The 16,991-nt window shown below is 32.1% G+C and overlaps 3 protein-coding genes across 3 annotated transcripts; 1 reads left to right on the forward strand and 2 right to left on the reverse strand.

Annotated features, from left to right (window-relative positions):
• Positions 1-596: 596 nt before the first annotated feature.
• LOC110637690 (NAC domain-containing protein 83) lies at positions 597-1,908 on the reverse strand. Its single transcript, XM_058140243.1, has 3 exons — positions 1,529-1,908; positions 1,113-1,405; positions 597-1,010 (listed from the first exon to the last, which is right to left on the reverse strand). The coding sequence occupies exons 1-3, from the start codon at positions 1,677-1,679 to the stop codon at positions 729-731; spliced, it is 726 nt and encodes a 241-aa protein (XP_057996226.1). The 5' UTR covers positions 1,680-1,908; the 3' UTR covers positions 597-728.
• A 3,186-nt stretch (positions 1,909-5,094) lies between these two features.
• Positions 5,095-7,303, forward strand: LOC110637672 (mitochondrial import inner membrane translocase subunit TIM8). Its single transcript, XM_021787915.2, has 2 exons — positions 5,095-5,224; positions 6,969-7,303. Exons 1-2 carry the CDS (start codon positions 5,177-5,179, stop codon positions 7,155-7,157), a joined length of 237 nt encoding a protein of 78 aa, XP_021643607.1. The 5' UTR covers positions 5,095-5,176; the 3' UTR covers positions 7,158-7,303.
• A 3,149-nt stretch (positions 7,304-10,452) lies between these two features.
• Positions 10,453-15,698, reverse strand: LOC110637691 (probable protein S-acyltransferase 7). Its single transcript, XM_021787951.2, is given in 6 exon segments — positions 10,453-12,198; positions 12,200-12,699; positions 12,906-13,139; positions 13,534-13,830; positions 14,046-14,228; positions 15,414-15,698. Coding segments are annotated over 6 exon segments (1,365 nt in total). The 5' UTR covers positions 15,537-15,698; the 3' UTR covers positions 10,453-12,170.
• Between the last annotated feature and the right edge of the window lie 1,293 nt (positions 15,699-16,991).

Here is a 16,991-nt window from a genome sequence, read left to right on the forward strand (position 1 = left end):
TCTTAACATACATTAATGATTTAATACTCTTATCCAAAACTAATTAGTAAAAAAATTTTTAGTGATGAATTAATAAATCAATTGTATCTAAAGTCTATTAGTGATGAGGTTTTCAACAGCAACTATATTCCATCGCTAATTTATTAATTGACTTTTAGCAACGAATTTTAATCTATCACTAAAATCATTATTTCTAAAGCATTCAAGATGAATTAGTGAAGTATTAGTAGATGAATTAGTGAAGTATTAGTGATAGAATAGTGATAATTCTCTCGCTAATCAATATTATTTGCGACAGAATTTTAATCTGTCGCTAAATTCATCTTAATACTTGTATTTTTTTTTATAGTAAATATTTATTCATTATCCCTTAATTCATCAATTATTTTAATTTTATTGTAAATTTAATTTGTATGGCAAAAACTTTTAAGCTTCAATTTAATCTTTCTTACCTTTTTTTTACACAGTATTCCGATTGTCTCTTTCATCTCTATCAATACCTCAATTTCCTTTTTTTTCTTTTTTTAAAGGGTGAACAAGTCTTGAGCTAGAATCCTCAATTAATTGCAAAGAAAACTACTACTCACATGATCATATATCCAAACTCAATTGTCTATGGATATATTTTCCTTTCAATATAATATACATTTCCTTAGCACACAACAACCAATCCAATTAACATGAAAAAAACTCGATACTTCCATAGCTCTCTTTGCAATTACAGAAGGTCAGAAGATATTGCGACTACTACTACTACTATTGCTTTCTTCATCAAGATCCTCTCCATTTGAGACCTCAGTGATAACACTGGAGCTTGAAGATGACGAAGAGGACGAAACAAAATCAAAAACAATATTGTCCTTCCTCGTAAAATAAAAAAATCTGTGCATATGAGACTTCACCGCCACATTCTCTACTCTATCATCCTTACAAGCCTGATCTATCTCACTATTTCTTTTCTTCAAAAATATTCGACATAGAACCCACTTCTCTATTTGATCAGAAGAATTCTGCAGAAACCAAAAGCTTGGCATTGAGTTACATAATCAAAGAAAACATGTATATATATTCATCTAAAACCATCTATTTGTGTATAATGATAATTAACTTGCCTGGGCTGAGTTCTTTGTCAATGGAAAATTATTTTTGCAAGCTACAGTACCTACACTAACAAGACGATATTCATGCATGATCCAATCAGTTCTAGTAGCATGGGGAGTCTTGCCTCTATAGAAAACCAGAGTCTTTTTCATCCCCACTGCATGGTTCTTGTGTGAAGAACCAATTTGTCTGTCTAAGCCAGTCGCCTTCCAATACCCAGAAGCAGTTGCTCGGTTGATTCTGTTTCCATTTGGATACTTGACTTCCTTGTTGCTGAAGAAGTACCCCTCTTGCTTTATATCACCTGGAAAGAGAAAAAAAATGTCAATAAATTTAATACAGAATCATAATGTACTCCACGGGACACTAGTACATTGAAGTATTTATATATAGAAAACAAAAGCACAAGAAGTATGATCCTACTAACCAGGCAAATCCCAGGGGTCGTACTTGCATACATTGATCTCAGGGATAATTGAAGCAGGCAACGGCCATGAAAGAACCTTACGTTTGAGGTACTCAAAGACAAGCTCTTCATCTGTTGGCTGGAAACGAAAACCTGGAGGCAATTTCATCATTCCCTCTCTAACCGAGCTAAGCACCTGCAAGCTTAACCCACGTATCTATAATGCACAAAAGAGATGCAATATAGATAGAGAGAGAGAGAAAGGAGGAGATGAAGGGCTGGATGTGCTTCAGAAGAAAAGAGATAGGACTCTTTATATATAGGTCTAGTATGGTGCCGTGGCCTGAAATGGAGGGAGAATTTAAAGGGAAAAGACTATCTAAAAAAAAAAAAAATCCTTTCTTTGACAAGGAAAAAGGAGAAAGAAAATCCCTTTACAGTTGATTGAAAGAAAAGGAGATTACAACCCATGTCATACTAATAACCAGGTTTGCAAGTCAGGTCTTTTTTTTTTTTAAACAATAGTTGTGTTTGATGAAAAATAAACTCACAATAATGATTTATAAAATATTTATTAAAGGAGGTGTTTTTTTACCGTGTGTTATGAAGTAAAGATAGAAAAGTAATTTTAACGCTACTATAAGTAATTTAGCGTCCAAGTTTTTTTTAACATTTTTATTTATGTGAATTCAAACTGTTTGCGTGTGTAAAGCACTTGCTTCTCTTCCTACCTAGCCAAAAAACACCTCTTCAATCAAAATTTCGTAAGCTCCCTCAAAACATTGTACTTGCTTCCCAAATTCTTATAAATACATATTTTCTTTGTGAGTATCAATAATATTATTTAACTTTTTTCAAAAAAAAAAAATCATTTAATGTGTATATATGTTATGTTAATTAAGCCTCTTGTACATATAAATAAGTTTTATTGAGTAATATATATAATATAAATCATAAAATATGTCTCATCTATATATCATTTTATAGGAATAAAACTTAATTTGTCTATATATTTATTAGAGATGTTTAATTTAATTTGTTTTTAATTTTTGATTCAATTTAGTCTAAAAATTTTGATTTATATCCAATTCAACATAAAATTAAAGAATGTGTAATTCACCCACCACTTGGTGCGTGAATTACTTTTTTTTTAATTATTTTTTAATATTTTTAGTAGTAATTACTTGGTTAATTATTTTTCCATGTTAATTCAATAATTGTAGTTAGTTATTTTTTTGTATTTTATTTTTTTAATATTAATTATTAATATGGAAATATAAAAATAATATTTTCATATTTTTAATTTTATTTAATTATAATATTCTAATTTTAATTAAAAAAGTGAAAATATAAAAGTAATGTTTTTTAATTTAAATAACTAAAAAATTTATTGTGATAATAATTTTTAATTTTATTAATTATATGAAAATAAAAATATATTTTTATCATTATTTTTTTCATATTTCATTTTTATTAATAATACTAAATAATAAAATAATGTTTTTATATTTTAATTTAGTTAATTATAAAATATAAAAATAATATTTTAATATTAAAAATAAAAAATTAATTAAAATATTTAGTAAATAGCGCGTATAAAACAATGTAGAGAGGTTGAGTTAAATTGGACATAAATCAAAACTTTTAGTTAAATTATATTAAAAATTAAAATGAGCTAAATTTGACATCCCTAATAAATATAAAGAACAAATTAAAATTTATTCATCATTTTATAAGATGTAATTTCCATAAAATCCTTCATAAAAATATAGAGGTGCTATTATTATTATTATTATTATTATTATTATTATTATTATTATTATATCAATGTGTAGATATAAGAATATTTATGAATATTAATTATATAAATATAATATAAAAAAATAATTAAATACAATTACAATTTCAATTTTTTTTATAACAGAGATGAAGTCATCTAACATCATTCCTCCAGCATAAATTCTTTACTCTTTCTGTAGATGAAAGTGAAGCACCAGAGAAATTAATCAACCTCAAAAGTTTTATTAATGTAAACGCAATCTACTTGCATTATCAGCACTTGGAAGTAAAGAACCTGCAAGAAGTTCAAAATCTTGTGCTAGCCACTCACTTTTTATCAACACAAAGCTTCAAAGTGGATCCAAGAAAGAGACGTTATTCTTCACAAAGGCTTCAAATGTGTACTGAATATTAATTATCCTAAAACATAGGCTAATTTTTAAAGTAGGCAAGGAAACATACATGACTTTTCAAAGGCTCCAAAATTAGGCTTTAAGCAACTTAATTTTTCAGATTCTGTAGCTTGATAAGGCCTAATTATTCTTCTCTGACGGGACCATGCATCCAATAAGTTGCCATTTTTGCTAGAACCCAGAAAATTCCACGGACCCAAAACCCCTTTGGCCAGCCACATTCCATATTTGCACTGTATCGGTACCGCTCCTATGCACCCAAGAAGTGTAACGAGCTATAAAATGATTTCTATATATGCTAGTTCTGCTTTTTCCTACATGCTTTTTATTTATGGTGGCTCAGGGCTTTTAACTAAAGCATACTTTCTTTTCTTTTGAAAGATTTTTTTTTATGAATTAAATATATGTGAATATATAAAAAAACAAAAAAGTTCATTATTATATAATGAATATATGTTGTAATCTTCCCATATAAAAATGCTAAAAGTCAAAAAAACGTAGACCCTTAAATGCAGAATTGGTACTTTTCTTCACAACGAAGATGTTGCTTTTTCTATTTTTCCATTGTAATATGTAAAGTTTGAATAAGATCCTTCTCCTCAAAAAGTATCCAATCCTGTACCTTCTTCCTATTGCTAACTACTCATTGCTTCGGACAACAGCAACATATAATTAACTTTTTATTTTTTTCCTCTTAATTTCATTCTACTATTGATCCTTTCACATTCTGTTTCTATTGGCCCCAACATATATTTATATGCCCGCTCTCTTCTTTATTATTATTATTATTATTAGATTGATTAAACTTGTTAATATATTAAATTTTTCTTTTTAATTTTGAGATTTAAAAATAGAAAAAATTTAAAGTGTTCCAATTTTTCCAGTTTAAAATCAATTTAGTAAGCATATGATTATAATTATTAATTATAGTAAATATTACACCTCAATCATTGATAAATGATATATGGCCTCAAGATTTTTAGTAGGTAGCAATGATTTTTAGTTGTTTATCATTTGGGTAGAATAATATTGGAAATCATCCATGATAGGATAGGATAGGATAGGGCCCCTTTAGGCATCAATTTCAATTCGGATTAAATAAATAATTATAACAAAAGCCAATGCTTAATGCATAAGAAAGTTTACTTCACTCATCCTAAGTTGCTTCACACATTATACCTACTTCCTTTTGAAAAAAAATAAAATAAAATAAAATCTCTATGAACGGCTTATTTAATTTGTCGGTAAATTGAAATATAATATATAAAAAAATATGAAAAATTAAATTTCATATTATGAATATAAGGAAGAGCTTCGGCCCTTTGGGCTAGGCCCGTGAAATGTATTGGGAATGCGGATGGCCCAACTCAACCGCTGCCTATCGTTTCGGTTTCTTTTAGTTAGGGTTTTTATTGTAGCGGAGGACACATGACAGAGGGTTTTAGAGACCGAAAAGGAAAAGGAAAAAATCTAAACAATGGATCCTTCGGCTCTCAATTCCGCTGAAATGCAGCGATTACTCAATGTAAGTGAAATTCCTTTTTTCACGCTTGCTTGCTTAGCTTTCGATTTCCTTTTCATTTCAATTGTGATTTTGATATTTTTGTTGCTCAACTATCTACATATTCAAAGATTGAGCTCTTGAATCAAACGATTTACTGGTTCTGTACACGTATGAGTACCTGGCTTTCCTGCAATTATAGGATTTCAGTTTGAAATATTAGCGAATTTCTAAGAAAGGAGTTTGCTTTCGGAGACATGAGTGCAAAGGCATTTAAGTTTTTAATTTGAGGCAATAATGTTTTGTTATCATGTCATCTACCTGTAATATTCGTTCTGCCCTAGATTCATATGGATGATCTTCTACATGGGTTTCTTTGCCTGCCTTGTGCCTACATTGCCATCTAGTCTTCCTTTCATTGTGAGAGAATTTAACGATGTGGTACCATGTTATCTAGTATTGATTTACTCCCTTTTTAGATTCTTTTGGCTATGTTAGCCCTAGTTTAAGGAAATTGACTTAGCTCTTCAGATAGTACTACTATCTTAACAATAAGTATAGTTATTAAAGGCTTAAGGTGCACTAAGGCGCCAAGGGGTCCCTAAGCCTAGGCAATGGAGGTGAGGCACAAAAAAATAAAAATCATAAAAGTTAAATAAAAATGGATATTCCATCAAACTTCAAATGACATAAAATTCAAAATAGTAATAATTAATAAGCATTATAGTACTAATATATTAAAACTTAAATAGTCTTTTAATGTCTCAAAAATGTCAAGCAATTATAAAATAACTACTGTTCAATCTTTATCAAGTCAGTGGATGTTACTTTTCCTTTTTCTTTTGGTATAGATCTTGAAATAGGTGTAGATGCAACATTTAAAAAAAAAAAAAAAGATAATAAGAGTGGGTAGTTTTAAAAATGGAAATATAGAAGGTTTTGCGATCTTAGGTGTACCATGTAGCGATTTAATGAGATTTTTGCGACTAGTTATTACCGATGATACTTATTTTGAAAACTTCTTAGTGCGTCAATATCGAAATCTGGTAGGTCAACAAATTTCATATTTAGTGGAAGTATTTTTTGTCAAAGGCAGTACTTGTTGAAGGTGGAAATAAAAAAGGCCCACCTTTTTAGAGCCTTGCGCTTGAAACAAGGTGCATAAGGCAAGAGTATGGTGAATGTCACCTACCTTTCTCTTTTAGAGGCGCTCGGGTTGAAGCTTGAGGCGTGCCTTTAATAACTATGATGGTAGTATGTTACTTGCATATTGAATTTGAGGGTAAAGTATTTGCTCATAAAGGGGGAGTCAACGGGGTAAATTTCATCTGTAGCTACTAAACTACTAAGCTAGGCACTAAATCCCACCAATGTCACTCAATTAATAAATTTTAATATTGTTGTCTTGGATAGCCCACTAAACGTGCTAAATACTTTTGAAAATTTTCAATATTGTTTTCGTGTCAAATTTTCAATTTGAGTCAGAATTTGGCCCAAGTGATTTTATGGTCACATGTATGAAAGTTTAGTGGTGGTTAAGAATTAATAAAAATTTAATGATTTTGATGGGATTTAATGGTAAGTTCAATGATTGTGGGTGGAAGCAACCTGGATAAACATGAGAAATGTTCAATGGAAAGGAGGATTATAGTTGTAATTTATGTGTCTTATGGATGCAATACTTTGTTCTTGTTGTTTTGGCATTCTAGAATTTTGATGCCTTCACCATTAGCAATTCTTATTTCCCAATGACTTTGCTGTTATGCAGCAAGAAAAGGAGAAGGCCATGGTTAATGAGATGCTGGCAAAGCTTACTAGTGAATGCTGGGACAAATGCATCAGTAGTGCACCCGGGAGCAAGTTCAGCTCAAGTGAATCAGCTTGCCTTTCTAATTGTGCCCAGCGATATATGGATATGAGCCTCATCATAATGAAACGCTTTCAGTCCATGCATTGAAAGTTTAGGTATCATTGTTTTAGTATGTCGGTTACAAGATGTTACTGCTTGTTAGCCTCTATAGTTGTTAATTCTATCATTACAAGATGCTATGAATTTTTTTGAACCTAAACCACTTTATATTTAATGCTGCATGATTTGCATCATTCGGCATTCCAATTGTGTATTTTTTTTTAATGATCTCAGACATTAACAATTGATTGGTTGTCTATGACAAAGCAGATAAATTTAATAACCGCTAGTATGCCAATGTTTATATGCTTGATGACCTGCAGCAGAACTGTAATTTTGGGGAGAACTAATTGTTGATTCTGAAACCTAGTAGTGAAGCAAATACCTTGTTATGTGCGTGGTCTCCTCTGCCAAGGAGATGAGGAGTATCCTGTTGGTGTATTGTTGGCCCTGTTATGTGCTTGGGCTTCCCTAAGAAAAGATCGGACTTGGGTAAGGGAGTTTTTTCTTTAGCCAGATCTTATCCACATTTGGGCGGAGCTTGGTCCAAGGGCTAGCCTTAATCTCCATTCTGGCTTTTGGGGTGGCCTCGGATCTAAGCTATTATTTTAAAGAATTATATTTCAAAGAATTATATTTATAAATATATAAATTTAATTAATTAAATTATTTTTTTTTTTTTTTTTTAATTTTAAAAAAAATTTGACTTTAAATTATATATATATATATATATATATATATATATATATATATATATATATATATATATATATATATTAGATAATTAAAATTCAAATATTTTAAAGAATTATTAAAATTTTAAAATATAAATTATTAATTAAAAATTATTTTTTATGTAAATTATTAATTAAAAAAATATAAGATTAAACAGATTTGAATATTTTTCGAATAATAATAATTAAGTTTGATACGAATTTAAGTAATTAAAGATAAATTTTAATTTGATTTGGACCGATTTGGATATTGAAAATATTATTTAGGTCTGAGAATAACAATTTTTATTGGATATCCTACTTAGCTTCGTCCTTACTCCTCCTTTCTCTACAATACTTGCATGAAGGCTGGCTGCAGTGTGATTATGGGTTGGAACTAAAATTAGACTAGAATAACCAGCATTAGACATAAACTCTCAATCTCAGTTTCAATTTTAATGAAATATGATGGTCTTTTTTTTGTCAGAAAAAAAAAACTTCAATTTTGACTTTGAAATCAAATTAAATAGTTTTGGTTTGATTTTGATAAATCTAAATTTGACTAATGTCGATTCTATGAGACTGATCCAATTTAAAATTTGAAATCCTGATCACTTCTTAGATTCATATATATATATATATATATATATATATATATATATCTGAAAAAAAAAAAGACTTAAATTGTCACATAGGATTATAGAAACTGGTAATGCTCTGCTTTGGAGCTTGAAGACCAAACTAGTGTACTTCGAATTTCTACCTTCTAGAGAAGAGGCAAGAAACAAGAAAATAACAGCATTTCCCTTTTCTGAACTCATCGGTCTCTAATGATTATACTTTTTTTTTTTTTTTCAAAGTTACAATTTCATTGATAATCAAACAGAATACAAGGCCTAAAACCTACAATAAAAGCAGAGTAGCATATTAAAATAGGCCATATGCCCCAACCCCAACACGAGAACTCAAAGCCCAGATTAAAGAAAATCTAGGTTGAGGAGCTTCGGACCACCTTCCTCACCCTCACTCCTTCAGTATCAACAGTAAGCCACAGCCCTGGAGAAGCAAAAATGGAGACACCACCCTTAAGAACCGGGCTTCAAGAGAACATTTAGAAAGCAGAGTTGAAGCTCTTCATTTAACCATAAAACCAGGTCTCACGATGCCTAAAACAGAGCAAACTAGCAACGATTTTGAGATGATATCCCAGTTAGGGCCAGAGATGATATCCCGCCTCTGCTGCACTCGAACCACCTTTCCTAAAGTCATTAGTCGCCATTTGCATAAAAGCAATAACCCAACTAAGCAGATCAAAATATCTCTCAACAATTTTAGCATATCTTTTATAAAAAGAAAACTAACAGAACATATATACAACCCAACCTGAAAAAAGGGGAAGGTTAACCCACATTTCCGAGCAAGGAAAGAACCTCCCCTGCTCGGAAGGGGCAAAGAAAACCTCTAGTAAAAGGAGGGACGATCAGCTAACCAAAGAAGAAATTAAAAAAACAGAGAAATTATCTCTGGGCCCCTCACAAAACCCATCATTTTTTTAGCTATTGACCTTAAGGCTCTGCGTTTTGGAAGTTTTCAGTACTCAGCGAATTGGTGACAACACATCTGAGTTCAGCCAGAAACCTGACACCTACTCCCTGCAAATGCTGGAATCAATTGTCATTCGCAATAATTTAACTCCTAGACTCAACCATGCAAACATAAATGGAGGGTGAGGAAATTTTTAAAGCTCTCGGTGGCATAAATATCATTTGGGAAGAATTACAACAGCCTAAACCTCACACCCATGAGCAAGATCTTACATAAAAAAAAAAAAATTATAATAATGCGATGGATTGAATACCCATGAGCATTACCATTCAATCAAGGCAATCGAAGCAAATATACTAAACAAATATACCCTCTTTTAACTCATATATATATATATATATATATATATATATATAATATGCCGGAATTGAGATATAAATTTTGAAAGTCAAGTAAAAAAAAAAATTGCAACAAATTACAATCTCTCTCCATTATCAAAAAAATTGTTCAATAATATGTTATTATCTTTTTTCCTTCTTTTGAAAAATATAATAGCAGGCTTTATCTTAATTCAATGTTAGACTATTTACATATATGTTTACTTATAAATTTTATATTTCAAATATTCATGCATTATATAAAAATGTGTTATTTCATGTTGGTTTTTGGATATTTATACTCTATACAAAATTTGGGACAAATCTCATTTCTTCAAACTAACTTTTAAAATAGAGTTAGAACTATTGATTTTATCTACACTATAAACATGTTTATGTAACTTAATTTTTTTTTTAAAGAAAAACTTTAATTTTGACTTTAAAATCAAATTAAATGATTATGATTTGATTTTGATAAAATTTGATTCTGACTAATGTTGATTCTGTATGAGATTGATCCAATTTCAATTTTGAATGTGATCACCTCTAGATTCATATATACATTTGGGAGAAAAAAAGAAAAAAAAAAACTTAAATTGCCACCTAGAATTATAGAAACTGGTAATGCTCTGCTTTGGAGCTTGAAGACCAAATTAGTGTACTTCTCTAGAGGAGAGGCAAGAAACGATAAAATAGATGACATTTCCCTTTCTTAAACTCATCGGTCTCTAACGATTATTCTTTTTTTTTTTTTTTCTTTCAAAGTTACAATTTTATTGATAATCAAAGAAAATACATGGCCTAAAGCCTACAATAAAAGTAGAGTAGGAGATTTAAATAGGCCATACGCCCTAATCCAACACAAGAACTCAAAGCCTAGATTAAAAAGAAAACAAGGTTGAGGAGCTTAGGACCATCTTTCCCGCCCTCACTCCTTCAGTATCAACAGTAAGCCACAGCCCCAGAGAATCAAAAATTGAGGCAACACCCTTAAGAACCAGGCTTCAAGAGAGCATCTAGAAAGTAGAGTTGAAGCTCTTCATTTAACCATAAAACCAGGTCCCATGAGGCCTGAAACAGAGCAAACTAGCAACGACTTTAGGAGGCGAGCATGGTAGAGTTTTATGGCTTCTCAATCTCTTATAGCCATAGGGAGCGAGCCACACATGCAAGGCCGGCACTTGACACTCGATGAGATTACTATCCTTCGACCGAAACCCCAGAAGAAGCAGAAACATTGTAACCAACCCACTTAGGGTCAGAGATGATATCCCACCTCTGGAGCACTTGAACCACCTTTTCTAAAGTCTTCAGTCACCATTTGCATAAAAGCAATAACCCAACCAAGTAGATCGAAATATCCTCAACAATCTTAGCACAATATTTGCTACCAAAAGAAAACTGAAAAAACATATATACAACCCAGCCTGGAAAAAGGGGAGGGTTAACCCACATTTCGGAGCAAGAAAGATCCTTCCCTGCCCGGAGCAGGGAAAGAACCTCCTCTGCCTGGAAGGGGCAAAAAAAAAACCCCTAGTAAAGGAGGGGCGATCGACTAATTGAAGAAGAAACGAAAAAATAGAGAAATTCTCTCTAGGATCTTACATTACTCATCACTTTATTAGCTATTGGGCCCAAGGCTTTTGCATTTTGGAAGTTTTTAGTTCTCATCGAATTGGTGACAACATATCTGAGTTCAACCAGCAACCTGACACCTACTCCCTGCAAATGCAGGAATCAATTGTCATTCGCAATAATTTAACTCCAAGACTCAACTATGCAAACGTAAATGGAGGGCAAGGAAATTTTAAAAGCTCCCAATGGCATAAATCTCATTTGGGAAGAATTACAACAGCCTAAACCTTACACCCACAATTGAATTTGGCTTATCTAATCTTGGTGGTCTTCTACAATCCAAGGACGTGTTGCATTTTTCTGTAATCTAGTTTGGCCTTTGCTGACCATGCAGGGTTCCTTGATGGTTTTGCTTTGTTTCATTTTATCTATTGAACCATCATTCTTGCATGTTGTATTTAGGGACCCTCTTTTCGTAATCCTTTTGTTGGTTGTCTTGGTATGCTTTATATCGTGCACTTCCCCAGATTTTTTCACTTAGCATGCTTTGTCTTAGGATGGATGTCTTGCAGAGGTCTAATGACCAGATATTAGTTGGATATTGCATGCAAAGTTTTTCCAAGATAATTTATTGATAAAATTGTTTTGCTTATCAAAAAAAAAAAAAAAAAAAACCTCACACCCACGAGCAAAATCTTACAATACAAAACAAATCATCCTCTCTCCCCCACTTCTAAAACCACCCCCCTACCCCGCCCCCAAACTTCCCTTCTGCTTCCTTTTTTTTTTTTAATGTTTTTTTTTTCCCCTTCACAATCACATGGATTTAGTGATTCTTCTTCTTCTTTACTTTACATCTTGGTATTTGCCTGAGACTTGAGATTCTGACATTAAGTTGCCACTGTTGACCTGCTTTGACTCCCCAGCTCCAGCTGCTAAAGCAAGAACATCAGGTGATATTTCCCAGCTTCCACTTTTTCTGCCCATCCTAGAGCGCCTGGAGTGTAAGACGCTACGTCCTTCCAAACCCTGTGGGGGAAGGATCCTGCTTAAATCCGGAGAAACATCAGTCAATCCACCATCCTCACCCCGACTGTCACCATTCCTTCTTGCTCTATCATAATCACCCCCTTCTCTTGCAATGTCATCCAATACAGGCTTCCTCCCCATCTCTATGTCACCTACAGATTTTTCTATGTTTGCACCCACAAAACTACCCATTCTGGGTGGAATTTCAGGCTCCTTGCAAACTTTTGTCCTGAAATTATTCTTAGATGGAGGAATGCTAGAGCAAAAGATCTCCAAGAAGTTCTGAAACAATCCTTTGTCAAATGGGTTGGCTAGTCCAACATATCGATATCTAAAATTTTCATAAGTAGACTGCCAAAAGAAAAACAGAGAGCAAAACCAAGATTAGAGAAAATTCAAGATTCAGATGAAATTACAGGAATCAGCTTATAATATAAACAGATAAGGCATGGTTGTTAATAGGAAAATGAACAGCGTTCAGCAAGAGCCAATGACAGGGATGCTCAACTGAAAACCACATTATAAATCTCAATGCACCATGTAGAATGGTTTCTTACCTGGTTTTTACTGATTAGATACAAATGGAACACACTAAGGCCACCAACAAACCAAACAGATATAAAGGTGTAAACTACTAGCACAATGGAAGCAGGAGTCTTTGTCATTGCTTTCCAAATTGTTGTCTCCTCACTATTCATGATCCTCTTGATGTAAACCCAACAAAATCCATGTACATAAAAGCAAAGAAGAGTTGCAGAGAACACAAACATGAAGAAGAACCGGTAATTCCTCTGCATTCAAAATCAAAGAGAAATCAAATTTGGAAGAAGCATCATCATATATGCAGATATTTGAGTGAACACTGGTAAATATAACTGAAAAAAAGTCCCTTACTATTTTTAGCAACATTATGTCCATAAACCTTTCTGCAATTTTTTTTAAAAGCACTGGTTACAGTTGAAAAACAAATCCCTTATTAAACTTGTTTAAAAAAGCATTCTTTTTCTCCCTCACTGTGGATGGGGACAAATAAATTCCAATATGGTTTATTATGATGACGCAGATAATTTAAATCCAGCAAAGAAAGAGTACAATGACTGAAAGGTTAGGTTCCTTGCAGCAGAATTATAGAAATGCTTTAAGATTCAGAAAGCAAAAAATATTGTTTCAGGAGAATGATTATACCAATCCAATGCATTGACCAACCCAAGGACAGTGATGATCAAATCTTTCCACACAGTTATTACATATTGAACAATGAGAACAGCGTGGAGGCCTATAAAGCATGCACGTGTCACAGTACTTGGTCTTCACAATTATTCCATTGATGATAACATCCTTTGTCCATGGTAAACGAAAAGGTGGAGTTTGGCCTGTTGTCCCTTCAGTGTGCCCTTCACAACCTTCTAATTCTGGAGGTTGAGCATTACGAGGTATTATACCAGGATCTCTTCCTGAGGTTAGCAGAAGAAGGATTAAATCCTGGAAAATGCAGTACATCCATCAGTTCAAGGGTGCAGCAGCAAAAAAGAAACGTCTTTCTGCTAAGCCCATCTTGAGCACAATAAATTTAAGCATTTGTTTCAACTGAATTTGATAATCAACTAAAAAAATTAAAAGACTATCAGAGTAATAGTCATACATGGAACTTCAGCGATTACGAGCATAATAGCTTTTACAGAAGGGAAAAAACTTACAAATGATGTGAGTACAACGACAATGACTACAATTGATATTCCCCAATGATGAGGAAAATCATCCATCAGCTTTCTTGCTACAAAGACGCAAAAAATAGCAACTGGAGCAACAATAAGAAATATGGTTAGCAGAAGGGATCTTGCGTCAGGTCCGAATATAAGCCTCCCTTTAAGGAAAAATATCTGCAAACAAAATGGCCAAAGCAGAAAATCAATGAATTGTCAGCATAACTGCATAACAAAAGAGACATGTGCAATGATATGCATATCTCAGAAAGGATGGCTCAGGAGAAGTCATTTCAATACGGTGTTTTTTGCACATTAGATTACGCCCTTGAATCACTGACCAAGAAAGCTTGGTATCTTATTATACCATTGTAAGGTGATTTGCCAACGTTCCAACATATCAAGTAATTGAAATATATATATATATATATATTTTATGTTAAAGTAACAGGTGAATTAAGTAAATCTTTAATGTAGTTAAACTTTAAAATATATGGACTTGGATAATACTTAAAAGTCCTTGAACCTCAACAAAGGATATGACAAGTATGGACCAACTAAAAATGCGTGTACAACAAACGTTCTATTCTGACTATTAAATTCAATCAAGGGGTCTTACTATCATAGACACTTTTTACGGGATTTGTAACATAAAGAGAATCAATCCAGTGGGAGAGGTCATGGAAAGCACATTTGTAGCAACCAATTGACAGTTATAATTTCAGAACGCTATCAAATTTTGATGTCCTATAATTTCACTATTAAACCCTATAGGACAAACACTCAATTTTCTACAGCAAATGCATATGAACAATCTGACAAAACTAATCAATTGAGAGATAGAGAAAACTGAACTACATTTATATGAAGCTGAAACCTACACTTGATCCCATGAGAAATTTCCAAGACGCAATCAATTTAAACTGGGGATGGATCCTCCCCCAAGTCTCGAAAAGCAGAGAGCCTCGTGCTCAGGATTTGGGTCCCTCATTTGACATACTGATCCCTACCCAATTCACAATAGACATTCTAACTATCAGATAATTGCCCAATCGACTACAAACTACGAGTTGAAGCCTAAATAAGCAAAATAAGAAGTAAAGTTTTTGGCACTGCGCACCAAAATCCCATCTTTAGCGCTTTTTTTTTTTTTTTTTTGAAATGAAATCCCATCTTTAGCTGCTCTAGTACATTAGTAATCCCCATATTCCAAGCTTGGAAAAACCCCATCCCTAATCATACATAATTCTGTAAATCCCATTTCAATCCACAAAAAATTACGAAAGAGAGAGAAAAACGAACGAACAAAGTACCCAAATTTAGCTTAACAATAACCAAACCGCAAGGAGAGTATAAGCTTACATTGCTGCCTTTCCAGACTTGGTAAGTCCTGAGCCGATCCGTCCCATCGTCGGAGACGGCATCTCCGGCGACTGGATCCGGGGTCCGGGGTGGAGGAGGTTGGACTCCATAAGTCTCTCTCATCCCCTCCCTTTTCTTCTCCTCTCTCTTTCTGAAAAAAGTACTCTTTACACTCTTTTTCTCTCCCTAAAATGCAAAAGAAGCAATCAAACGCAGCGAGAGAGAGAGAGAGAGAGAGAGAGAGAGAGAGAGAGAGAGCACCACTGCAATTACAATAACTAACGCAAAAGAGAAAGAAAGAAAGAAAGAAAAAAAGAGTGGATGAAAGGAAAAGGGCAATAAAGGCGGCTCTTTTAATAATAATAATAATAACAATATAAAAAAAGGTGCCTTTTTTACTCGTTTCTTTTCCATATGATCATCTTATCATACTCGCTTGTTAGGATTAAACCATGGTGAACTGCAACAAGTAGTCTAAATTAAAAGAGAACCCAATAAGCCATTTACATGCCCACGAATGAATAAAATAAATATTATAATTTTAGATGTAAAAATTAAGATTTAAATTAAAAATGAACATCGAAATATAATTAAAATTACTATCGAAATTATACTTAAATTACTTAGAATATTTGATTTTAATTTATAAAAAAAAAAGAAAATTAAAAATTTGATTCTTATTATTTTTTTTTTAAATTGATTCTGATTCTAATTATTAAGTAAAATTATATAGAAATTGAAACCTAACACCCTAATTATAGCGTGACGGTAGCCGTCGAGATAGTCAACTAAACAGTAAACATGGAAGACAAGTGGCAGCATTTGAATGAATAATTACACTAATTTGTCTGTTTCAGTCAGAGAAAGCTATCAGCTACATACATTCTTGTTCCAGACAAGGACGGATTGTGACTGATTCCTTGCAGACTTTGGGATTCCCATATCCATTTTTCCTTTTTTTTTTTTTTAAGGTTCACTCACTTGGCGTCTTATCGTTGCAGCTTCTCTACATTCTTTTCTAAATTTTTATTGCTAAATCCAATTTGAAATTTTATACTAAACAAATATACCTTCTTTTAACTCATATATATATATAATGCTGAAATTGAAAAGCCAATTATTAAAAAAAAAATTAACAAATTACAATCTCTCTCCGTTATAGAAAAATATGTTTTTTTTTTAAATAATATATCAAAATCTACTTTAATTCAATATCAAACTATTTATAAATGTTTTTACTTATAAATTTTATATTCTAAATATTTATATATAAATATATGAGGTATATAAATTTACATTGATTTTAGATAAAATATTTAAATTAAATATAAAATTTGAATAAATTTATTTTTCTTAAATTAAATTTTAAGGTGATGATTGATCTGATTGATTTTCTCAATACTATAAATATGTTTATGTAACTCATTTAATGAGAATATGAAAAAAAAAAAAATAGCCATGTTCATATTGTAGTGTACTAAAGAAATTATAAACAATTTGAATGATTGTTATTTTGTTTTTATTGGATTCAATATAACCATCATTTTGTTAATATGTAAGTGAATTAAATTTTGATAA

This window comes from Hevea brasiliensis, chromosome 17, assembly GCF_030052815.1.
Source record: "Hevea brasiliensis isolate MT/VB/25A 57/8 chromosome 17, ASM3005281v1, whole genome shotgun sequence".
NCBI lineage: Eukaryota > Viridiplantae > Streptophyta > Magnoliopsida > Malpighiales > Euphorbiaceae > Hevea > Hevea brasiliensis.

Excerpts from the sequence above, each read along its gene's own strand:
- LOC110637690 (XM_058140243.1), bottom strand. The coding sequence starts at position 1,679 with ATGATGAAATTGCCTCCAGGTTTTCGTTTCCAGCCAACAGATGAAGAG. Across the intron at positions 1,406-1,528 it reads CGACCCCTGGGATTTGCCTG|GTGATATAAAGCAAGAGGGG; the intron begins GTTAGTAGGATC and ends TTCTCTTTCCAG. Across the intron at positions 1,011-1,112 it reads TGACAAAGAACTCAGCCCAG|AATTCTTCTGATCAAATAGA; the intron begins GCAAGTTAATTA and ends TGGTTTCTGCAG.
- LOC110637672 (XM_021787915.2), top strand. The coding sequence starts at position 5,177 with ATGGATCCTTCGGCTCTCAATTCCGCTGAAATGCAGCGATTACTCAAT. Across the intron at positions 5,225-6,968 it reads AAATGCAGCGATTACTCAAT|CAAGAAAAGGAGAAGGCCAT; the intron begins GTAAGTGAAATT and ends GCTGTTATGCAG.